Source organism: Corticium candelabrum, chromosome 18 (genome assembly GCF_963422355.1).
Source record: "Corticium candelabrum chromosome 18, ooCorCand1.1, whole genome shotgun sequence".
In the NCBI taxonomy this organism is placed as follows: Eukaryota; Metazoa; Porifera; class Homoscleromorpha; order Homosclerophorida; family Plakinidae; genus Corticium; species Corticium candelabrum.
The window spans coordinates 4,515,920-4,538,981 of NC_085102.1; the positions used below are offsets into that span (position 1 = coordinate 4,515,920).

The following is a 23,062-nucleotide window of genomic DNA, read 5'->3' on the forward strand; positions in this document are numbered from 1 at the left end:
CTTGCTCTGCCATGTCACTCGCCTCCACAGCATAGACTACACATTGATCAACTATCACCAGCTAGTCGTCTCATAATACTACCTGCTAGTGAATATAAACAAAAAAAACTGAAATAGTTTCACAAAACTAAGTCAGTAGTGGTTCAATCTGCACAAGTTAAATTTAATATAATTTTATTGTTATTGCACATAGTGCAGTTCCCACTCTAGGCTCATACATATGCCAGTGTTTTCGCTAAAAATTTTCGATTACTAGCCACTTGGCTAAAGAAGTTTATTCGTTTGTAGCCAAGCACTTTATTTCAGAGCCAAGAAAAATCACCCAAATGTCAAACAGCTAACAATTTTAAAGACAACAACTACTATTGATTCAAGTGTAACCTGGTCAGACAGACAGCTAGGCAGCATTTATCAATTGTCACAACAAATGTAGTACTAACATCTGACACATACCATGTGTAATGGAACATGACTTTGGAAAGACAAAGTCTACACACCAGACTTTGGCATTTACTGCCATCCTTCTTAGCTTTTTATACCAAAATTAAAGGTTTGTCAAAATCAAAGTCTTGAAGTTTTGGCCCTTTTATGCTCAGCATAATTTACAATCAAAGTTCAGCACTAATAAAGTCATTGTCGTCATCATCTTCCTCGTGATTTTTACTGCTTCCGTTTTACTTCAGCAATCGTCTTCAGAACCATGACTCTCATCTTCATTGTGATTATTTCTAGTTCGACGCTTATGGAAGCTGTATGCAAAAGTGCCCGCTATGTGCAGGACATACACACGCAATAGATTGGTTTTCTAGTCCTAAGAGCTCAATGCAATGTGTTAATTGCCACTCTTTGTCATGCTGCAGCGACTGTACTTGCAAGATCTGAACCAGCAATAGGCGTTGATACAGTACACTGTAACAGCTAACCAAAATTGGCGAGGATGCATTACCATTTTAGTGCCAACGACTTCTATTTGTAGCATTTGGCTATTTTGCAATCGTCCAGCGGAAACACTGCATACACGCACATACATGCATACACACTACACGTACAACTATATGACATACACAAAAAGACCAACACAATAACCATCCTATACATTCTATATGCATACCACCCCATCCCCTTTAGTTAGTTTGATCGTAGACCTTACTGCCCTCTTCAAAAAGCTGACTTTGATTCACACATTTTCTCTGCTCCTTCTCGAAACCAATCTGGAAATATGTCTCTGAGAGAGTCTTGATACCTCATTCCCACGCCTCTACGGATGCCCTTTCAATAGACCCTATTTACCGTTGTAGATAACACCAACTTCTAAATACCAACTGTACATTTAACTAAAATTTTTAGTTGTTCTTTCAGGGCCAACGGAGCCGCAGCAGTCATGGTCATTCCACTTTTTGAAATTTCGACTTTAACCAGCTATGTATTGCTGTATACTTCCAATTGTGAAAATAATGATTAATTAAATAGAATAATATATGTTTCTGCCAATTGTCGTCAATTTCGAAGCTAAGTTAAGCAAGCAAGCATGCCTTGCATTTACCTGAAAGAACCGTTACTTTGTAGTAGTAAGTCCTGTTAATTAATTAATTAAAGAAAGCTGCTTGTAGCATGCACTACGCGCGTTAGACCACTTCACTTCTAAATTGCTTTTGTCGGCCTGTCCTGTGTCTTTTTATGATTTTTAGTTTATTGTTCTAATGATGAACCACAACATGCAGAGCTTGAAGAAAGAGAAAGACAGTTTATGCTAACAAGCTATACTATTACTTACTACCTTGTCAGTAGACTCGATCCCTCCCTTTACTACTCCATGCAGTGAGAGCCTGTCACATCAGCCAGGTCAGCTTTTAGGTCATGTTTTGCACAAGCACCTGGGAACGAGGCTAGTCAGTACACATTCTTGTGTTGATCACTAGAGATCATTACACATCACTACACATGTATGCATATCATAATATCACACAATAAAGCTCCTTCAGAACCATCTACTGAACAGACCCCAAAATAAGGATTTCAAATTGATCAGCCACTCGGAGCTGTAGCTGCCACTTTAGTCAAATTTTTGTCATAACAAATGGCCATTTAGTCTTCTCGTTGGTAGTTATTTCATGCTCTGCATCTACCACCACCAACTGTCCACCACATCATTTCAACATGTTGTTGATCACATGCATATTCATCCTCAGTCACACATAAACATTTTCTCTACGTATATAGCCTCACATGTGTTCTATCACTTAAAAAATCGGCCACCTGTAATATCAAATCTATAATGCAAACTCTATGTCTAAGTTATTGTTTGACAGAAGTTGCAGTGCAGCTGTGTGTATATACAGTACCACCAATTTGACCTAATGATTTGCGAGCGAGCGAGTTTTCTCTAATGCGTCAAAGGGGTACTCTGAGTGTCTGTCCGTGCGCCGCCGCCGCCGCCCCTACCCCCGGGGGAATCGTTTAGGAATTGATAAATTCAAATCGTTCTTTGCTAGTTTTGAAGAAAGTAAACATACAATAGTTTACGTCATGTGACGTCATCACTAGAGATGTTTCTATGATAACTATGCTCACTTATGTGACTGCGTTCCACCACCCCTACACCCAGGGGACAGCTGTTACAAATCGATCATTTTGAATAATTGTTTGTTTTCCTCGATGGATGCCAAAAATTAACACTTCACGTTATGTGACGTCACTCTGTAATTATTGCTATGGCAACAAGATTGAATTAGGCGTAAGCAGCGTTTTAACTTATATAGCGTCTTGTACTAGCTGTTTTTGTGACAGTTAATAGGCGCTTCTCCGTTAGCTTGACTATTGATTTACGTAACTAACTGTGACACTTCATGTGACGTCATCGCTAGACACTATTGACTGAAGAAAGCGCGCAAAGTACACAGTTGAAATTTGAAGAAAACAAGTCACTTACGACAGTAAAGGGTTTATTAATTGTACAAAGCTGTTTTGAACAAAACTGATTTGCTGTCCATCAAGTGCATTCAGCAGTATGTAGCTAATCTACCTGTGCACCTGGCCGATGCCATCTCGCTAGCCGCGGCCGATATGTTGTGACTGAAATTGCATAGAAATATTTCGCTTGCCGACTGTCGCTCCATAGAGGACGTCTAAATCTAGCTGAGTGAAATATTGATCAAGTTAGACTCATGGTACTTCACACATTAATTATCTAGAGAGTGATCAGTTTTGAGGCAGCTTTCGACAGTTGTAAGCTGTATATGTGAGTGAGTATCGAGTTGTGTTGATCGCGGTTATCTAGAATGAGATTTCATTGCGATCGATGTGTGAAGTAATAGAGATGCAACAGTCATGTTTTGCTTTTTGCCGCTTTGACTATGTAAATGCTGCCCGAATCAATGCGTCTGCAAGTTACTACGGTATCTAGCAGCAGCTCTCTTTTCCTGATCTTTTACTACATACCGCTAGTGTATTGAACAACGTATTCTAGACGTTGTTCTAAAATTTTACTCTGCAGCTGTATAGTACGTGCTCGCTCGCACAGGTGGAATGCAATGAGCACCCATTATTATTTAAGTTAAAAAATGCTGTCCAATGACAATAATGTGCATGCACCTATGTGATAATAATTTTGTGGCGTAGCATTGCAATGTTGCCAAGTGTGGTTAGCAAGACTATTACCAGAATTTCTGCCTACCTTTCTTGGCACCAGCTTGAATACAGAACATACTGAGAATACCTAAAAGCATTAGTTAATTAAATTATGAGAAAGGAAGATCTGCCACATAAACGAACCAGTTCCTGCACCCACGTCTGCTACAACTTTTCCTTTAATTGCATCAGAAAATTTAAAAATGGCATCTCTAATGGAACAAAGCAGCAAGAAGGTATACTAGTATAGTGTTAATTGCATAGTAGGTATCAGACCATACAAATGTGTTAGCTTCTAATATTTAGATTGTATCAAAGTATAATGTCAAACTGAGTAAGCTAGGTGTGACCATGCACTCGATTGCTATCCTTACTGATATGCCTTCGTTCTTGTCATGTCTTCAAGCATCCTTTCATGTACAGATGCATCCGAATAAACACTACAAGATCATTTCATAAACTATTGTGACAGATCAGTAGACAAGCAATCAGAGATGGCCAGACAGACAGACAGACAGATAGAATCAAGTTTATTGTCAACAATCTTCACTACTACAAACAGTTATTGTTAAAATGAAATGTTCTACTTGTAGTCCGAGACTATTGCTAATGAGTAAAACACTGAATGTCTCTATCTACTCCCAAAACACTGTCATCTCCTAATGAGCGCACAGAAAGCCTTGACAGCTTCCGCAAAATCACTCTGCTGTTGCATTTTTGAAGAGTAATAGTCAGACAGACAGACAGACAGAATGACAGACAGACAGACAGACAGACAGAATGACAGACAGACAGACAGACAGAGACACAGACAGACAAACAGACAGACAGAACGACAGACAGACAGACAGACAGACAGACAGACAAACAGACAGACAGACAGACAGAATGACAGACAGACAGACAGAAAGACAGACAGACAGACAAAAAGACAGACAGACAGACAGACAGACAAACAGACAAACAAACAGACACAGGGTGGTGATGGAGCAAATTGTGGTCCCAGGTTTAAAATTTGTGGCCCCAGACAAAGGTAGCTAACTTAATTTAAAATGGAAAACATTGTTGGGGCGAGCCTCAGTGAGAACGGACACAAAAAGTAATTTGTCAAAAGGTTTGTATAGAAGAAACTCAAGTTCATTATGTAGCTAACACAAAACACTTTGTGACGTGATTGCTCACACTGTACACACTAACAAAAAAATTTACCTGCAAATTTGGCCGCTTCAAATCAAGCTACGAGTATTTCATTCACAGCTACACAAGGACGCGCGTTTGGACATCCAGAACATGTGCGTATAGTGTAGTGCTAATGTAAATTTGTAAAAGCAATGTGTTCTCACATTTAGTTGCATTTTTAGCCGCAGTCATTCCATGAGAATGACGCCTAGCAACCTCGAGAGCCCTACAGCTATTACACTTACACCTGCATTGTGACATCACAACCCATCATGTCTGTGATTGGCTCAAGACCAACATCCTTTCCGGTCGCTCGTACCAAAACACACATCTCAATACAGTACAGTGTACACATAGGAAGGGTCTCGGTCTCGCCAAGACTCGCCCCAATTATACTAATAACAGTTATCAGTTTGACAAGGTTTTCAGAGCTTGACTGTTTTGTTAATTAAAAATATCATGCACATAATGGATCCTTCCTCAGAAGCAGATTGCTTTCTTTCTTGCCTTGCACTCTCCTCCCATCACATGCAGAAAGAAGTCTGGGGTACCGAGGCTACACCAGTAGAGCTCTGAATTTAGGTCTTGCTAGCCCACCCCTTTATTCACAAGGGGCGTGGCTATGCTGCCACATGGAAGTAATCAGAGGGCGGGGAGAAACAAGTTTCTTTTCTCCCCAACGCTTCACCACGTGATCTGGCACCGAGGCTGTACGCTTGGGCCCCATAGTCAAATTCGACCAACTGCAGACAGACAGACAGACAGAGAAATGGACAGACAGACAGACAGAGAAATGGACAGACAGCCAAACTTGAAATAGAATTTTTCGCTCTTTGCATCGAAAATCGATCCTTCTGCTTCATCCGACCTTAACAGCAAGACATTCGGTTACAGCCGGCCAACACGCAAGATACTCCAACGTACAAGTCCTGCACACGGCGCCTTTTCGACATACTAAAATTCTACGTCCGGTGTAGCAGCGGATTAGGTCCGGCCGGTCAAATATGTCCGCTTGCTAACGCACTTGCACCGGAAAACATTCTGCGCTAGCGCACCGCGTCTACCTCGGATCTCTGGAATCATTTCTCTTCGCGGATTAGGTCCTAGAGCAGCAGCGGATTAGGTCCTAGAGCAGCAGCGGATTAGGTCCATCGGCGATATTTTTGGTCAGCGCATTAGCGCGCGCTCTTATTGTTCGACAGACTAAAATGTAAGCGTAGTTTAGTCTGCTCGTCTGTTTGTCTGTGTAGATAGTGTCGAATATGATATTTTAGGGCGAAAGACTCAGGCAAGAGTGGAGTTAGTCAACGAGCTGATGCACAGGTCATTAGTGACTGTCAAAGATCAAGTCTTGAACTCTCCAATGTTGCCATTTCTTGTCTAAAACCGTTTACTGCTAGTAGGTGTACTGTCGATATATGGTAAAATGGCTGAACGGATAGCTGATGCAAGTGAATTAATTAGAGCGTAACTATCATGTGATCACGTTTATGTACATGTAATATCAAGGCAAATATAGTGTAGTGGTAGGTCTACCCTGCTAGAACAAGTTTTAGTTTTCCCCAGGACATGTACATGTTGTGTAGAGTGGTTGCATGTGTCACATATCACATCTTTTCATTACAGTATCTACTTCACCACCATAGCTACATTGACTCACCCTTGTCAGTCTACCACACAAAGCATTGTCTGTCATGGTTGATTTTAGGGATGACTCAGTTTCAACTTGACTGCAATGTCATCTGTCGCCCAAGTGCCTAGATGATGGTAGGCCAAGACATGGAAGACAGCATGTTTTGATTTGACACAATAAATCCAGTCTCCTGGTTCCCCCATAAATTCACTGAAATTGTCAATGTCTTTTGGGTCCATGTACCTTGCACTACTGGGGTTTGAAAAAAAGTACCGTTTTTTATAATAATTTAGTACTTTTTAATAATAGGCTATGGAAACTATGCTCCAATAGTGAAGTGCCGCCACTGCCTTGTGCTCTCCTCGATGATCACTCTTTGAGAAATGTTGGGTAGTTGTTGGGTGGGGCACATGTCCAACAATGTCTGGATGACACCTGTTGACTCCAATTTTTTCAGTGTTGTCTCCATTTCCTTTGTGGTGCAATGAATAGCTGCAAGAACAGTTTATTGAGATTTGTGTTTACAAATAAAGAGTGTACACTTTAGATCTCTTTGCGACAACAATATTCGGACAACAGTATTCGAACATCCACACATGAACACACTGTGCCTCTGCTCAACTTACTATATAATTCCTTTTCTGACTGTGACTCTTCTTCCTCCTTACTGTCAGTTTGTATGGCAGTATGTATTTCATGACTATATTGGCAGAGCAAATAATACAGTTAGCAGTTCAATCGCTTCTACTTTATGAATGATGTTGCACCTTCGGCTGTAGGTATCAGTATCTTTGAGAGCACTTGTACATTCCTCAATTATTTCTACATCTAAAGTACAAAATGCGTTTTCTATTTCAAATTTATTTATTGATTAAATGACATCCAAAATGTTTTATATCTGATTGGATGTCACTTCATTTATGCCCCTTATAAGTACAAATAACATCTATGTAAAAGTCTTTAGTGCATTATGCGTACATCTTCCTGCACATCATCAATACACTTACTGTCATTAGCACAGGTATAATCACTGTCATCAGTTGTAGTGACTAGATGTTTCTGTGGCCTAAAATTGATCCAATGTTAACTGTATTACAATGTACTTGAATATTCTTGATCCGGCTCTTATCTTACATTTTCTTGTTCTTGCAAAATGTCAAGGCAATCCATGCTCTGGCTGATGCCATCTGTGACTATAAGGAGCAAATTATTTAAGCTTGCCATGAGAACAAACTATATACTGTACTTGAGTGTAGTTGTATGGTAATTTTAGCATTTCATATAGAGCATGCTGCAGTAACAGAACGATGATGAAAAGCACCAATAGCTACCATAATGTCATACCAAGCAAATAAGCACTCCACAGTCTAACCCATTAGTTTGTCGAGGAAAATTCTGTCAAAAGGCACAAGTAAAATCAGCAATTGTTACAAATTCATTTTCTAATTAAGTCACCATACCAGTATGTCACTTCCAACAATACAGGCCAGTTTTCTGTCGCTGTCACACAAAATCTTTGACCTTCATGTTCGATAAACTTTCTGTAAATCAATAGGCTTGTCGGTGATAGCAATTTTATTTTAAAATTGACAATATTTTACTGAATATGAGCTACAACACATATATCCCTTTCACTTGGATTCAGAGAATCTAGGTATCTCATTTCCTTGTGAACTGTGTCCAAAACCTTTCCGAATAAAAGAAATGTACAGTTACATTTGATTGCATTGTTGCAGTCAGGAACACGGCTACCATAACAGTCCAATGGCCTGGAAGATGGATAGGTATTACCACTGTGTGATATTGAAATAAGTTGACATTCTAGAAAAAAAAGAAAGGTTCAGTAGGGATATAAAAATTTGCCATCTAATTATTCCATTATCTGCTCATCATGTTACACTCAATTCCAAGCAAAATACCTTCTTCCATTTCCAGGTGTGATCCAGTGGCTTTTGTCCATACGTAACCAGTTTCGTGTACAGGAAGGAATTGTATGCGAATACGTTATACCCCTAAACTCAATCAGCTCTAACCTAACTCATTTTTGATCAGTTTACTAACTATACTTGATTGTTCAATTCCATTGCAATGTTTTGCATGAATGAATTGACAACCTGATAACAAAGAAACTTTACTATATATAACTATGTGTATATTCAACTGATTTAAAGCACACACCTGACTATTGAGCCAATTACCGTCTATTAGAGTGCTCAAGTCACGTACAGTCAGTTCTTGACCATCACAACAATGTCCCACTACCATATCTGGGCTTTTACTTGTCCATACTTCATTTACCTACAGTAGTCGACTATTCTACTCAACAGCAATCATGTCTTGATTATTTAAGTATGTACCAGGAATTCATCTTCTCTCTTCAAAGAAAGCCACTCTGGTCCTTCTCCACTCTCTTGCAGAGGGATTTGTTTCTTGAAAATTGCAACTGACCGATGTTCAGTTGACACATGCACCTGCTGCACAGTATGAATGGTCTAAAAATAGATCAAACGGAGCTGCTATCAAGTATGAATGGTCCATGACAAGAGGCAAGGGCAATGGGCCTGCAAGAAATTAGAAGACAAAAATGCCTGAGGATCAAAATGATAAAAAATCTATCAACATCTGCCAGCCTACTGGGAATAGAATGTTGTGGTTCACACCCGTTGGGTTCCTGAAAGATCTAAGATTGATCCAATTTCTGTGTTATAAGGCCATACCTAATATATACCTGAGTCGGTACTACTGATATGTAGTGCTTTTCTGCGAGGTGGCCAAGATATATGTCACCTGTTGTTGGAAGTTCTCTTTGGGGAGCATTCATATTGGGATGCAGATTCAATGCACCATATTCTTACGTTATAGACATTTGCTATGGAGTCAAGTGTTAGGTGGTCTTCCCAAGCAGTTGCAGCCATCTCTTCCACATAATTGCTGTAAGGCACTGTCATAAACGGTTCATATCTAAAAATTATTTTGTGTGCAATTGAGTTTGCTATCTCACAACAGCTAGTATTTTAAATCATATGGTACCTGCCATGACACTTTGCTATAAAGTCAACTGCTTGTTTTCTGACAGCAGCGTGGTATTTGTCACTGTCATAGATCTGGTGTGCAACAGCCCTGAACTGACAGTTACCATCTCCAAGAACATCGTATGCTCTGAATCCCAGGGAGGCAGCGCATACGATGAGGGAATCTCGCGCAGCCGGCCTCTCCCTCTCTTGACTTCCGTTGACGGGCAGAGTCGAGCCATGTCAGACCATTAGGCCAAGTTAGGTGTACTCTCGCGTGCCAGACCTGTTCCCCGCGCGTACGCCAAAGGTCCGGCACGCGAGACAAGCTGACGCGGCGAGAGGAGGTCTGGCTGCGCGAGGTCCTCACCACTAAGTGACGGCCATGCCCAATTATGGAACGCCCATGACCAGATTTCTTGACCTGCTCAAACTCGATCCGTGACACAGGGAGACATATTTTTTAGATACTTCCATCACGTATAATATCTTGTTCAAACTATAAATATTCCTTATAAATTTCCTCTAAGGGCATAAAATTCTACTACAGCGGTATTGAAACAATTTACAAACAACAAGTAAGTACAATCCTTTGATCGTGAGCTACTAAACCGTCCGTTTATGTACAAATGCACTCTACCTGGCCACATCAAATGTGCCATACATTAAAAACAATGACTGCTAAAAAGTGATGGCTGCTTTGTTCACGACTTGTTTATGTAAGGATTCTGCATCGGTGACAAAGGTGGTGTAAGAGTCAACTTGCCTTCGTGCAACTTTATTGATGGCAGAGTGAAAATCGAAAACTCTGAAAAACACAAGACAAAGGCTATCCACCACATGTATTACATACATTGCTATTACAGCTCAACAACAACTCGATGTGCCCAAACTGCTGGTTTGATGGATTGAGAAGGCAAGCAAGAGTAAAACTTTAGTGGCCACATCCAAGTTTAAATAAGTTACAGTATACTTATGAATGAACAGTTAGATCTAAGATGTTTGATTACTTCTACTGTACAACTGAGTTGATGTGTTTGCTTTTCTACATGTACATGTCAACATGGAAGCAATAGACTATTGTGTGCACTATAGACAATATAACTACTACACAGTAACAGTATAGACCTCCTGACCACATCACTTGAACTTTGACCTTATGTACCTGAACTACACATTCATCAGCTTCAGGGGACATCCAGTCATCCTGTTGTACTTCCTGCTGTTTGTCTGCACTATGAAGGTTACTGTCTAGGGTCTCATCATTAGGAGGGCTTCACATCAACATGATACTAAGTCATTGCCCACAATCATTAGCTCATTAGGATCACGGAGCAAATAGAAAATGGACAATGGATAAGGAGCTGCTATTAGACTGACAGATCAGACCCATTCACTATAAGCAGTTCCTCAAGAAAGACAGGCAAACATGCCAGAAGTCTAAACCTTACACTATATGATGGCATTATTGAATGTCGCAATTTGCCGAAAACAGTGGACCACCTAAACATAAACCACCTAACTGGTAAGTATAACTGCCAACCGTGGACCTCAGACTTTCAACAGTCTTAAACTCCCTTACAACACGAAACAAACAGACAGGCTGGTACTTAATGCTTGACAAATACATTAGAATGCAGTGCTAAGATGAGACATGAATAGCATAACTACCATCTCACCTGCTGGTAATTTCAGTATTTCCAATCCCAGATCTGAAAAATACTCATGACGCAATGCATCGTTTGCTGATATTCTGTTTCCCGGTTCCAACTACATAAATGTATTACAATGAATCATTCTTTGAAGTAGACTTTGTAAGCTGCTCTTACTTGTAGCAGTTCCTGAGCAAGTTCAGTAGCTCCAAAAGAATTTCTAAACCTGTCAATACAGAAATGATCAATACAAACAATGTAATTCAAAAAATGAATAGTACGCACTGTGGAACCACCTCTCCCAAATCATGAGATTCGTACCAAACAAATTTCCCTGTGAATAAAACACAATTACAAACCACACACACACACACACACACACAGACACGCACGCACGTGCACACATACACATACACACACGCACACATGCACATGCACACGCACACGCACACGCACACACACACACACACACACACACACACACACACACACACACACACACACAGTGCACAAAGACATAGTCACTCATGCACACGCCCACCCATCTCCCACCCACACATGCACTGACTTTCGAGTGGGGACTACTAGCCACACCTGTAGCTACACACCTGAGCACACTCCTATATGAATATAATTTGCATGCCACACATTAAAACATGCAATAACAAAACCAAGAATAGAAACTTGTAATGCAATCTTAGATGAAACTCACAGTAGCTAATACAACCAATCAATTTCTACTATAGTAACACACCTGCAGACCCAAGCAATTATATTCTTAATCCATGCTGCAACCACCATATGCAGATACATCTTCACATATCTGGTTACATCTGATTGAACACCCATATACAATGTTGGTACAATGGGGAAATAGAGAAACCATCCACTGATACTAATGCAATATCCATACTGTTTATATTCATTACACTCCTCTATGGTGTCCCATTTGGTGAGACTTCATACAGGTGGCTATGCATACCATAGAATAACACGCCCATACACCCTCAAGCGATTACATAACTGATTCCAAACAATCTTGGTATAGAACTCACGTTTCTTGAACTCGGGTAGTCTTTCTACTCCTGGCCATGTCTGTTCGTTAGGTGTCCCCAGCACTTGCCATATTCTCACTACCTGGTCGGATGCATCCTTGAGTCCAGGGAAGAGTGGAATACCTGAGATAATCTCGGCAAATATGCAGCCGACTCCCCTACCAAGTATCCAGGTAGTATACACAGGAATCACTGAAAGCATCCATATGCATACCACATGTCTAATGATGTTGAGTAGTTGGTAGATCCTAGTAAGACATCAGGTGGCCGGTACCTATACAACAGAGCATTAAACTAAAAGCAAAGATCGCTGAAGACTCTATCAGTAAGTCACCATAATGACACACTGCAATACTGTAGTGGCAACTGAAGTTTTGTTTTACTAGTTGTGTGTGTGTGTGTGTGTGTGTGTGTGTGTGTGTGTGTGTGTGTGTGTGTGTGTGTGTGTGTGTGTGTGTGTGTGTGTGTGTGTGTGTGTGAACCTGTGGGTGTCATGACAAGTGAACTAGCAGTTCACTCTGTTGGTAGATCATTCAAGTTAATTACCTAACCCACAAATACCACTTCCCTGCCAAATTCATTTACTTGTTTAATTAAGTCTCTACTCCCCACTTTTTACATTAACAATCCTATTATTACATAGACACCACACTAACTCCAAACGATTCAAACTCTAGACTAATACAAGAGTATGCAACAACAGCTATACACATCCCACCTCATCACACTCCCACCTAATTAGTTCCTTCACAAGTGCGAACAAAGGTAGGTGATGCCAGCAACAGATTCTAGTCTACCTAGGCTCAACTTAGTTAGAAGCAACACTACTAATAATGTCACACGTCCCTCAGCTGTTAATTGACCATAAATTTAGTATCATGTCACTTCTCTCAATAGAAATGGCAAGAGCCATGTGGCTCAACTTGTCAAACGTCTGGTAACATGAAGTTACTTAGTCTTACACAAGGCTATTAAAGAGTGACAAAGGACATTCAATGCTAAGAGAGTCAAATACATTCACTCCTCATAGCAATATTGTTAGACAAGTTACAGACAAATCATCAGACAAGGTACAGCATGTCGCTTGATTAGATCATTTAGAGTGTACCTACAATGCATACAAAACTCAAAATAACTGACATATATGGACAGTCAAAACAAACTAGCCAGACTCCTTCTTTACAAACAGTTTTGCAAGCAGGTCACAGAAACCCTAATTAACGAGACTTATTACCACACACTACCATAACCAATAATATCACCCTAACAGAACACAATAACTGCCATGCTTTCTCGTTCTATTTTCATTCTGATCTGGTGACCACTATTTACATTAATCCAATGAAAACTAATGCCACATAACAGCATGCCTGCTAGCATCTCACTCCACTGTGTGTTAATCCAGCTTGACAAGAGAAAACAAATGGTCACACGAACCCACACATGTAACACAACACAGTGTAGCCAGTAAAGTACTACCATACTATCAAGAAAATGGCAACATGTGCACCAAATTAATTAATTAATTATTAGCAATCAACATACTATGTTTCATGTCTAGTAATCTTCTTTTCTCAAACGTTTCTTACCATAGTGTAACAACTTCATTTGAAAACGTCCGACTAGGGACTGACTTTGCCCTCGCCAGACCTGAAAAGAAACAAAACCGTCCAATCAAGTTGAGATAAATTAATACTAAACAAGAAGCTATGGTTACCAAAGTCTGCCAATTTCAATTCTCCATTCTCATTAATCAGGAGGTTTTGTGGCTTGAGGTCTCTACAAAATGAAAACACAAATTACTATTAATACAAAATAAACATTATTGAATCATATCACCTGTGTAGTATTTGTCTGGCATGGCAAAATGCCAATCCACGGATCAACTGGAAAAGGAAGAGCTTGACAGTGTGTAGGTGTATTCCAGAAGGATGATTCTCCATGTATCGACTCAAGTCTGTGTCCTACAAACACATTCTCTAGTCTCACACACACACAAGAGACAATATAAATCACAGACTTAGAAAATACAAAGATAATGTATAGACTATGTCATACGCTCTGTGAGACATTAAAACGATACATTAAATTCATGGAAACTCATTACATATATTGCTACTATTTTTATGTTTCACACTGTCCAATATACTTCCCCTAATAAAGAACGCCCTCCAAAGTGACTGAACAAATTCGTCTCTTTCTGTTTCAGTACTTTCCTTATGTTGTAGTTTCAGCATTTCTTCCAGATAACGTTCTATCAACTGTGGAGCTGATATATGGAGTGTTTGCAAACACTCACCTGTGAACTCATTTAGACTGCCTGACTATTTCACACCTCCAGCCACTTTAGTAATACCTTGACACCAGTAGGTCAGTGGCTGGAAAACCTACTGATGACAATATCCCACATCTACCTTTCTAAAATAAACCACTGGCGCTTCTAATTGTGCCAAATTCCCTCACTGGAATATGCCACTACCATCAAACATACTAAAAAACCAAGATTGATAGTGAAGAAGAGAATGCAGACTTAGATTCATGCCCCACTTTCCGATCGGAATGCAAGCTATGAGAAGTTGTTAATATTCCATAAACATTATAGAGACCTCATCAATCAGGTACAGCAACTATTGCATATTCAATAGTCCAGTCTATAGCTACTGTACAATCAAAAGGAAATACCCACATCGATCAGGTAGCATTTTAGAACTTTGTCAACCGTTTGAATCCTTTGTGCATAAAACATCTCAAAACATACTACATTTACAGAAACTGACCAAATTGGAAGCCCTAATTTATAGTTGTTATTGTTGTAATGGACTGTATCATACTGTACTAAAACTGTTACAAACCATAACACTACAGTAAGCATACCAAGCACATGGTGGTCAGTACACTCACTTGAGTGTTTGCAAACACAAATAATACAACAACATTGGATATTTCTTTAGTCTGGTTCAACAGGCCTTCTCTGAACTCTGACTCACCACATGTTCGAAGACAAAGGTCAAATTGTTTCTTGTGTGGATAATGTCATGTAGAATTACTATGTTAGCATGTCTCAATCCCTTCAACAGAGAAGCTAAGCAACAACAAACACAAGCTATCATCTCACACAAAAACTATTCCACAGACAATACAATGCCAAACCACCTTCTCTAATAGCAGTAAACGGCGTGCCTTCTTCACTATTCAAACGGATCTCTTTGAGAGCAACAATCTGATTTGTTATCCTATGGTAAACAAATCCCATCCCTAGCTAGATGCCACATTCTACACATAAACGGATATATCCTACACTAACCGGCTCACTCCTCTGTATACAGTCGCATACGAGCCTTCTCCTAACATTTCTAACTTCTGGTATGTCTCCACCTTTCCAAAAGGAGAATCAGGCTATATATGCAAACAGTTTCAAGCATGACGTCATAACATAGACTCTCGCTGTGCTTACAGAAACCGACATGCGCCTCCTCGGAACATACGACGGACTGTTTCTTCCGCCGGGAAGAGGACTCGTCACCTCAATAGTTAGCTGTAACGGCATGATTGCCTCGGAATGGCGTCTGTGAGGGAGTCGATCTTGAGCTTCAGCGGCTAGTGTGTCCTCACTCTCTGTTTCTAGTGGCTCGTAATCGCCTTTGGGAGACTACACCAATACACAAAAATAGTTCTTAACAAAACCGCACGATAATACGCCTCGCAGCTCTCTGTTCGTCGCACAATCGCAATCATTTACGACGCAAGTAATTTACAACAACTCAATCAATAGACGGAAACGCCTACAGACAACAACTTTGGAAAGCCTCACCTCGACAGGCGCTTGACCGTTGCAGCTATCTCGCGGAACAGGCACTGCAAAACGAAACAGCAACACTATCAACCCATCAGCCTACACCAAAACTCACATATACACAGACTCCCGCTAGTGCGACGCTAACGTGAAACTAAACCACCTCACGTGCGGCTTCCAAGTGCATACAATCTCAACCGCACACAACCGACATACAAAGAATTCGAGTACTCCGCGCAGACTTCACTCGCAACTCTTTTGCAATACAAGACGCCAACACACAACACCGTGAGACGCACGCAACCAGCAAGAAAACAAACCCCCCAGCAAGACGTGTGACTGCATCAAGAAGCCACAGTTCACTAACAAATAAGGACTGTCTTGGTGCTTGCACTTGTGCGTCGATGTCTACGTCAACGACATCGAAATTTCGCCTCCCGGTCCAGTTGTGTGTCAGTTTCGCCCTACTAGAGTATCAATTTCTCACCGAATTTGCTCAGACTCTGCGACAGACGACGTTTCAGCTTCTGCATTCGTCCCATCTTCGGCATGTTGCTGGGATCTGAAGACGAGAACGCGAGACGAACGTTAGCGAAACACAATGTAGCAAGGAAAGCGAGCTGTGCTTGACAGGTCTGTCTCAATGACTCGATCTATGACTTTACCTCGACTCAACTCCACCTTTTCCGCCTCGAGATTACTGCACGGTCGGACGACGGCGAGTGCCATGTCGAGTTGCGTCGTAAATGATGGAATATTGTTTCAAAGTGAGCGGACGAGGGTATGCATGATTCCCGCTTAACGCGCGTTAACACCGTTCTTAAATGTACACATACTTCCGGAGTCTAGAAGATTTCCGTTACTAAAAAGAACCAATTAGGTGAAATAAAACCCCGGATCAGAGCCAATGTTTTAGTTTGGCGCACTGTCTAGAAGTAGTATATCTAAATAGATACAATTTGAATTTACAACGATTACGTATAGGTAAATTGATTAAGTACACTACTGTATACTTTTCAGCAACAGTGATTTCCCGGATAACCAAGTTCCCGGATTAGGTCTACCGTGCGTCACATGACAGTTCATTGTAGGACGTTACAAATGTACGAACAAACAGCATGATTTGTTCTTAATCGCAATCACACCAGTGCAACCTACGTTTTCACCACACAAACGGCACGCCAATCGACTGCTTTGACTGGAGACTTCACCACACGACCGGAAGTGGTTGCAAAGGTGATACATTGCAGGCACTCAGATTAGTTCACGAGGTGTGATAGGGTCGCTCCACCTGTACAATTGTGCGTGTAAGTGATAACGAGCGAGCTGCCTATAATTCTCACCCACGTATTTGCGCAATGTACACGAATATCCCCTCAGGCCAATAAGCTGCCACCTTGTTGACAGCTACCACAACCACGCGTGCATTCACGTCCGTCTCATCTGCAGCTCGCTGTTCGACGCCATTCTCGACTCGTCGGTGAGAGAGAGGAGGAGGAGGTGTTTCTCTCATTACTCAAGTGCGCCAAAATGACACGTCGGCGTCTGTGTATGGCTTTTGTTTGCACTGTCTGTCTCTTCCCGCTCATGCGCCTTAGCGCCGCTGTATCCTTCACAGAAGGAGACAACGTGAAATGCGAAGAAGTGAGCATACCGTTTTGCAAGATCTTTCTCCCGTATAATTACACCACATTCCCGAATCTCTTGAACCATCGACGCCCACAAGACGCGGAATCAGACTTCAGTCTGTTTCTCCCTCTTCTCAAGTACAAATGCTCCGACTTGATTGCTTTCTTTCTCTGCACCATGTACTCACCCTACTGCGACGAAAAGTCGAAAATCTTTCTCCCCCCGTGTCGCGAAATCTGCGAGCAATCTAAGCACGACTGCGACCCGACATTGCAGAGTCTGAATTTCGGCTGGCCGAGCGTTTTTGACTGCGCGCGACTGCCGCGATACGGTCAAGAGGATCCGGAGGATTTATGCGTAGGCGCAAACGACACGAGGCTCGTCGCCGGTGATGTCGATCTCGACCGCTATTTGGACAAAATCGACCTGTCCGGCTCGCCGTGGGGCAATATTCCTAACGTGACGATTGTTAGACAGTCTCCGCGAGGCCGAGTGCAAGAGGAGCGTGATCCGAAGTCGTGCCCGCCGCTGCTCGCTGTTCGCGATGGAAACGACTCGGTTACGGGATATTCGTTTGGTGGGTTTTCCAGTTGTGGCATACCGTGTCCTCCCTTGTCTGACGAGCTGCCCGACAACTGGTTCTTTACTAAACGTCAACGAGACGTTTTGGCACGACGGTGGATATTGGGATGGTCGGCTGTCTGTTTGGTGGCCACCTTTTTGACAGTTTCGACATTCCTTGCTGATCAGCAGAGGTTCAAGTACCCGGAACGGCCTATTGTGTTTCTCAGCTTTAGTTATATGATCATCTCTCTTATATATCTCTCCGGGCATGCATCTCTAGAACGTGGCGGAGGCAGTGTGATTGCTTGTAATGCAAAGTATGGAGTTCTGTACCAGCATATGAGTGGAAACAGCGTTGGTTGTGCTATACAGTTTCTAGTTCTCTACTTTTTCGTGATTGCTGCTGCTATGTGGTGGGTTATCTTGACTCTGACGTGGTTTCTTGCTGCTGGGCTGGCGTGGAGCAGTGAGGCCATCGAGTCTATCTCGCAATATTTCCATCTGGTGTCATGGATCATTCCTGCCGTACTGACTATTGTTATCTTGGCTTTGCAGAAGGTAGATGGTGATTATCTGTCTGGGGTTTGCTTTGTTGGAGTTCAGGACCTTCATTCGCATAATATTTTTGTTCTGGGTCCTCTTCTGGTGTTTCTTCTCTTAGGAACGTTTTTCTTACTTGCTGGATTTTATTCTATGTTTCGTATCCGTTCTGTTATGAAGCACAGAGTGTCACACGCGGAGAAAAGCAGGTTGGAAAAATTCATGATGCGCATCGGGATTTTCTCTATTCTCTACACGGTGCCCGCTGCAATCGTCGTTGCCTGTTTGATATACGAGAGTGCTAACCGAAACGAATGGCAGAGAACACAGACTAACTGTGCTCTCTATTATGACCAGATCGACGAATGTGTTGGACCGGAGCCCAATTTTAATGTGTTCATGCTCAAGTACTTCATGCAGGTCTTCGTTGGTATCACGTCGGGATTTTGGATCTGCTCTAGAAAGACGTTCTCTTCCTGGAAGACGGGGATACAGAGATTGTGGAAATTGAGAGAGCGAGGGAGAAGGCCATCTAAAAACAGTTCGCATCCAGAATCATACCGATCCCGTAATACAGATGGTCTACCAGTTGCACATGCACCGCCAAGTTCTGGTGCAGATGATGATGCTGGTAATCGACAAGAGAGCAATGTTTAGAGTTCACCCCACCCGATGGCTGCTTCCCTAGAACACATGGATGATAGCCGTCTTATGGTATATTGTATCACTTGAGCAAAGTTAGTAACTTGTCTAGGATTTTGGTATATAGGACATGCTGCTTTGAATATACAGAAATTGATAGTTTTCCGCTCATAGATGTGTCTGTATGCCTATGAGCAAGAGCATATGCTCCTAGCTGCTATGGGCACTGCAGATCTCAATATTGCAACTGTAAGGTGTGTTTGCCAAGTACTTGTGGCTCCTTGTGTTTGTTTGATAATATAATGTACTAACAGTGTTATTCTAACAATCTGGCTTGAACTTGTCACTTCAACCTAATCCAGACACTTCTTTCATCCACTAGACCATTGTTGACGTTCTGTGCTCCCCGCAATGCTAACTGTGTTCAGACCATCAATCAGGGTTAATTACATGAGCCCCGCCCATTGCGCCACTCCACTTCAGTATGGCGAGAAATTGCCAAATTGGACGACAATCATCTGTTCATGTAGCAGAACTATTTCCCACCATTAAACAGAAATTGAGAAAAAATGCCATTCCAGTAGAGCTTGTTTACCAACCGCGTGATTAGGGGTTCACGTGATGGTCCACAGAGCGCGTTCACGAACTTCCCGATTTTGAGTGAACGTCAGGCGCTAGGTATTTCTTTCTTGGCACTGGCGGGCGAGAAGTTTTGAGGCCACGTGCCAACAAGGCTCACGTATTGTGCTAAGACAGTCGGTACCGCACACTCCGGCAACAGAAGCAGCATGCGGCCGTTGTTGTTGTGCATCTGCATGGTGGCGAGTCTCGTCCCGGTCTCTGCCTTCGACCAGTTCGGCCCGCGCCCCCCGGAACGATGCGAGGCACTACGACAAGACAGTTGCCGTCAGTTCTACAACAACACCGTCGTGCCCAACAAATTCGACCACTATACTCAAGCGGAGGCGGCAACTGAGATGAGTCACTATCCAGTTCAGTCAATGAACTGCTCGGACGAGCTCTTGTTTCTTCTCTGCGCGTTATATTTCCCCATCTGCACTGACTACAGCCACCTGCTCTCTCTACCACCTTGTCGGTCCGTTTGTCTGCGTGTACGGAGGAGGTGTGAGCCATATCTGGTCGAGAGAGGATATCCATGGCCTGATCGACTCAACTGCGAGCGACTGCCGGAGAGAGACGAGGCCAACGGTGTCGTCTGCATGTCGGACAACCGCACGGAAAGCTCGTGGACACCGATACCGACGTCCGTCCCCGAAATGGGTGGCACCAGCAGTCACGAAGGAGGAGGGACCGACGAGGAGTCCACGCGGCCGAGCACTCTACAAGAGTGCAGAAGCCCGTTGATACCGAGCGGGAGCAAGTCCGACTCTTTTGCCGGCTTGTCGTACTGCAGGTCAGTAAGTAGCTACTCTATTCGCCAATTCCTTTTGTTAGATGAGAAGTATAGTAGGAGTACTGTTTGTGGACCGTCAAGTGGTAGTTACAACCCCCTAACGGCACCTTAAGTGTAAAGCTCCGCCTCAGATGGACCATTCTAATATTTCATCAATAGCCAAAGGCCCGACCCGTAGTTCGCACCTCAAGTTGTCGTTTGTGTCTTTCAGGGCGCCGTGTAACACTTTCTACGACGAGGAGCAGCTTCGCTTCGCTTCCGACTGGATCCTAGCGTGGTCGTGTATCTCTCTGACGGCGGTCATTGCCAGTCTGCTCTACTTCTACCTGAACAAAGATCGGTTCTACGACATTGAACGTCCAATCCTCTACCTCACATGTTGTTACGTACCGGTGGCTGTAGCCTACATCATCGGCTTTGGTGCAGACAAAACGTCCATCGCCTGCTATGAAGGTCAAGGAACAGAGGGAACGCACTTGAACGAAACAGCTCAAAGAATTGAAGAATGGAAAAACGCGCCGTGCGTTATCACATTCCTGCTAAGCTCCTACTTCGAAACGGCTGCGCATACATGGTTTGAATCCATACTATTTGCAGAAATATATGTTGTGCGCAAAGTGCAGATTTGGACAATCCACGAATTGCCTGTACAAACCATGGATCGCCAACCCTAGCCCTAGCCCTCAAATTACCCGGAAAACTAGAAATCCGTGGTTTGTCCATATCCAAGCTTTGCGCCTAACATATCTACAATATTTCTACATAATTTGTCGGTTCGTGTCATTAGGTGGGTCGTTCTGACGCTTTACCTGTTTACAGCGGCTGGCATCGGATGGGATGTCGCTCGCATTTCTCACTTGTTCCGATACTTTCACGCGTTAGCCTGGTCAGTACCTGCCATCCAGGTGGTCATCGTTCTTGCGCTACAGGCTGTCGACGGCGACCCGCTCTCAAACATTTGTTCGCCGGGAAACAGCAACCTCGTCTTCTTCACCGGATTCGTCGTTGCACAGCTCATCGTGTTTCTCATCCTCGGAGCCGTCTTTCTCGTTTGCGGACTCGTCGCTGCGAAGAGGCAATCGTCAAACCCAAGAATCGATGAAGTAAGACTACAACACATTGACCGTTTGTCGTCGAGCAGCCAGCGTCGACTGGTGAGGTCCTCGCTTGGAAACGACAACAGAACTGAGAGCAGGACGGGAAGTAGGACTGAAAGTATGACCGAAAGTATGCCGGAAAGTATGGCGGCATGCAAGGAGGGAGAATTTCCGATTGCCGCTTCTCTCCTCGGCCTCTTCTACCTTATCATCGTTACTCTGCTCTTGGCGTGCGTTCTCTACGAGCAGCAAAGTCGAGCGACGTGGGAAAAAGACTTTGCCAACTGCGTGGTGAACAACCTGGGCTGTGAATCTCGTTCCAGACCTCCAGCCACCATCTATCTTCTCAAATATCTCATGACACTGGCGGGTGCTGTAGTGATTGCACTATGGGCATGGGCCGGTAAACTACGGTCGTCGAAAAACTGTAAAATGTGCCATTTTGATTGGACACCAAAGGAGTGTGTGAGAAACTGCCAGCAGCCGGGCTCGCCAGGAGGCCCCATCACTACTGTAGTTTGAGTACGATTTCTGTAGTATTGACTTTCCGCCATGAAACTCATTTCGGTGTTGTAGGGGAGACACCCGTATTTTTCTATAGGCTGTAAGTAGCTAGACAAGCTAAATGTTCTATTTCTGTAAGCCGACGGTTACACTAAACATTGCATCTAACTGTACTAGCTTGACAGTCATTTTTCTTACTTGCTTCATGTTACGCTATAGTACAAACATGTAAACAAATACAAACACAATAATTAATTAATTAATCACTGATTGAAAATTTGAAGGTCAGAATGCAGTCTAGATCAATAAATATTTTGTCCTATCAAGAGTCAAGATTCGAAACAACCTACTACTATCTGATACATGCTGAGTATATATAGACAGTAGTGATGTGCTGGCAATAAAGTACAGAAAGGTATACTGTACACGTAGTCTCTTGATTAATTAAATCAAGTACAGTGTATCAAGGAATGGTCAAGTGGCATACTTGTACCACCACATTGATGTGTACAAACAGACAGACAAACAGCCAGTCAGCCAGCCAAATATAGTAAAACAGACCCATTGCAAAGCTCTTAATTGCACGCATTCGCGCATAACATGCCTACAGTACGTGCGACACACACAAACACACACACACACTCACACACACACACACACACACACACACACACACACACACACACACACACACACACACACAACACACCACACCACACCAC

General features: G+C 42.6%; 5 protein-coding genes across 6 annotated transcripts in view; 2 read left to right on the forward strand and 3 right to left on the reverse strand.

The window, feature by feature from the left end:
- Window positions 1-5,836, reverse strand: part of LOC134194042 (protein arginine N-methyltransferase 6-like) — an 8,031-nt gene extending 2,195 nt beyond the window's left edge. The window contains exons 1-6 of the mRNA XM_062662941.1: window positions 5,731-5,836; window positions 5,618-5,674; window positions 4,002-4,067; window positions 3,772-3,839; window positions 3,674-3,715; window positions 1-36 (exon numbers count right to left, since the gene is read on the reverse strand). The exon at window positions 1-36 is cut by the window's left edge and continues 65 nt beyond it. Coding sequence (XP_062518925.1) covers window positions 1-36; window positions 3,674-3,715; window positions 3,772-3,839; window positions 4,002-4,067; window positions 5,618-5,674; window positions 5,731-5,759 — 298 coding nt within the window. The 5' untranslated portion in view covers window positions 5,760-5,836. The remainder of the gene's footprint in view (window positions 37-3,673; window positions 3,716-3,771; window positions 3,840-4,001; window positions 4,068-5,617; window positions 5,675-5,730) is intronic.
- Window positions 5,837-7,072: 1,236 nt separating this feature from the next.
- LOC134194108 (sentrin-specific protease 2-like) lies at window positions 7,073-9,589 on the reverse strand. Its single transcript, XM_062663012.1, has 14 exons — window positions 9,470-9,589; window positions 9,295-9,400; window positions 8,797-8,931; window positions 8,618-8,737; window positions 8,506-8,553; window positions 8,359-8,451; window positions 8,192-8,260; window positions 8,041-8,126; window positions 7,900-7,980; window positions 7,784-7,834; window positions 7,686-7,730; window positions 7,574-7,632; window positions 7,207-7,505; window positions 7,073-7,139 (listed from the first exon to the last, which is right to left on the reverse strand). Coding segments are annotated over exons 2-10 (726 nt in total). The 5' UTR covers window positions 9,388-9,400; window positions 9,470-9,589; the 3' UTR covers window positions 7,073-7,139; window positions 7,207-7,505; window positions 7,574-7,632; window positions 7,686-7,730; window positions 7,784-7,833.
- A 328-nt stretch (window positions 9,590-9,917) lies between these two features.
- On the reverse strand, window positions 9,918-17,432 carry LOC134194385 (cyclin-dependent kinase 14-like). 2 transcript variants are annotated; one of them, XM_062663313.1, is made up of 17 exons: window positions 17,298-17,432; window positions 16,616-17,241; window positions 16,438-16,512; window positions 15,969-16,012; window positions 15,612-15,806; window positions 15,462-15,553; window positions 15,311-15,390; window positions 15,145-15,239; window positions 13,997-14,121; window positions 13,875-13,936; window positions 13,747-13,807; window positions 12,372-12,431; window positions 12,158-12,315; window positions 11,388-11,436; window positions 11,280-11,328; window positions 11,130-11,220; window positions 9,918-10,258 (listed from the first exon to the last, which is right to left on the reverse strand). In XM_062663313.1, exons 2-17 carry the CDS (start codon window positions 16,677-16,679, stop codon window positions 10,155-10,157), a joined length of 1,404 nt encoding a protein of 467 aa, XP_062519297.1. In that variant the 5' UTR covers window positions 16,680-17,241; window positions 17,298-17,432; the 3' UTR covers window positions 9,918-10,154. The 2 variants fall into 2 exon arrangements, with proteins under 2 accessions (XP_062519297.1, XP_062519296.1); XM_062663312.1 differs by having other exon boundaries at window positions 16,616-17,376.
- A 48-nt stretch (window positions 17,433-17,480) lies between these two features.
- Window positions 17,481-19,682, forward strand: LOC134194382 (frizzled-2-like). The gene has a single exon (XM_062663310.1). The coding sequence runs from the start codon at window positions 17,481-17,483 to the stop codon at window positions 19,338-19,340; it is 1,860 nt and encodes a 619-aa protein (XP_062519294.1). The 3' UTR covers window positions 19,341-19,682.
- Window positions 19,683-19,947: 265 nt separating this feature from the next.
- On the forward strand, window positions 19,948-22,635 carry LOC134194383 (frizzled-2-like). The gene is made up of 3 exons (XM_062663311.1): window positions 19,948-20,739; window positions 20,951-21,313; window positions 21,527-22,635. The coding sequence occupies exons 1-3, from the start codon at window positions 20,114-20,116 to the stop codon at window positions 22,356-22,358; spliced, it is 1,821 nt and encodes a 606-aa protein (XP_062519295.1). The 5' UTR covers window positions 19,948-20,113; the 3' UTR covers window positions 22,359-22,635.
- Window positions 22,636-23,062: the final 427 nt, after the last annotated feature.

What these genes read in the sequence shown, in the direction of transcription:
- LOC134194108 (XM_062663012.1), bottom strand. Translation starts at nt 9,387, where the DNA reads ATGACAGTGCCTTACAGCAATTATGTGGAAGAGATGGCTGCAACTGCT. An exon ending in AGAGAGAAGATGAATTCCTG is followed by an intron (nt 8,738 to 8,796) that starts GTACATACTTAA and finishes CGACTACTGTAG; the next exon opens with GTAAATGAAGTATGGACAAG. An exon ending in TGTGTTGTAGCTCATATTCA is followed by an intron (nt 7,981 to 8,040) that starts GTAAAATATTGT and finishes ATTGATTTACAG; the next exon opens with AAAGTTTATCGAACATGAAG.
- LOC134194385 (XM_062663313.1), bottom strand. Translation starts at nt 16,679, where the DNA reads ATGGCACTCGCCGTCGTCCGACCGTGCAGTAATCTCGAGGCGGAAAAG. An exon ending in ATTGAAATTGGCAGACTTTG is followed by an intron (nt 13,808 to 13,874) that starts GTAACCATAGCT and finishes GTTTCTTTTCAG; the next exon opens with GTCTGGCGAGGGCAAAGTCA. An exon ending in AATGAAGTTGTTACACTATG is followed by an intron (nt 12,432 to 13,746) that starts GTAAGAAACGTT and finishes TCTGTTGTATAG; the next exon opens with GTACCGGCCACCTGATGTCT.
- LOC134194382 (XM_062663310.1), top strand. Translation starts at nt 17,481, where the DNA reads ATGACACGTCGGCGTCTGTGTATGGCTTTTGTTTGCACTGTCTGTCTC.
- LOC134194383 (XM_062663311.1), top strand. Translation starts at nt 20,114, where the DNA reads ATGCGGCCGTTGTTGTTGTGCATCTGCATGGTGGCGAGTCTCGTCCCG. An exon ending in GCCGGCTTGTCGTACTGCAG is followed by an intron (nt 20,740 to 20,950) that starts GTCAGTAAGTAG and finishes TGTGTCTTTCAG; the next exon opens with GGCGCCGTGTAACACTTTCT. An exon ending in GAAACGGCTGCGCATACATG is followed by an intron (nt 21,314 to 21,526) that starts GTTTGAATCCAT and finishes TCGTGTCATTAG; the next exon opens with GTGGGTCGTTCTGACGCTTT.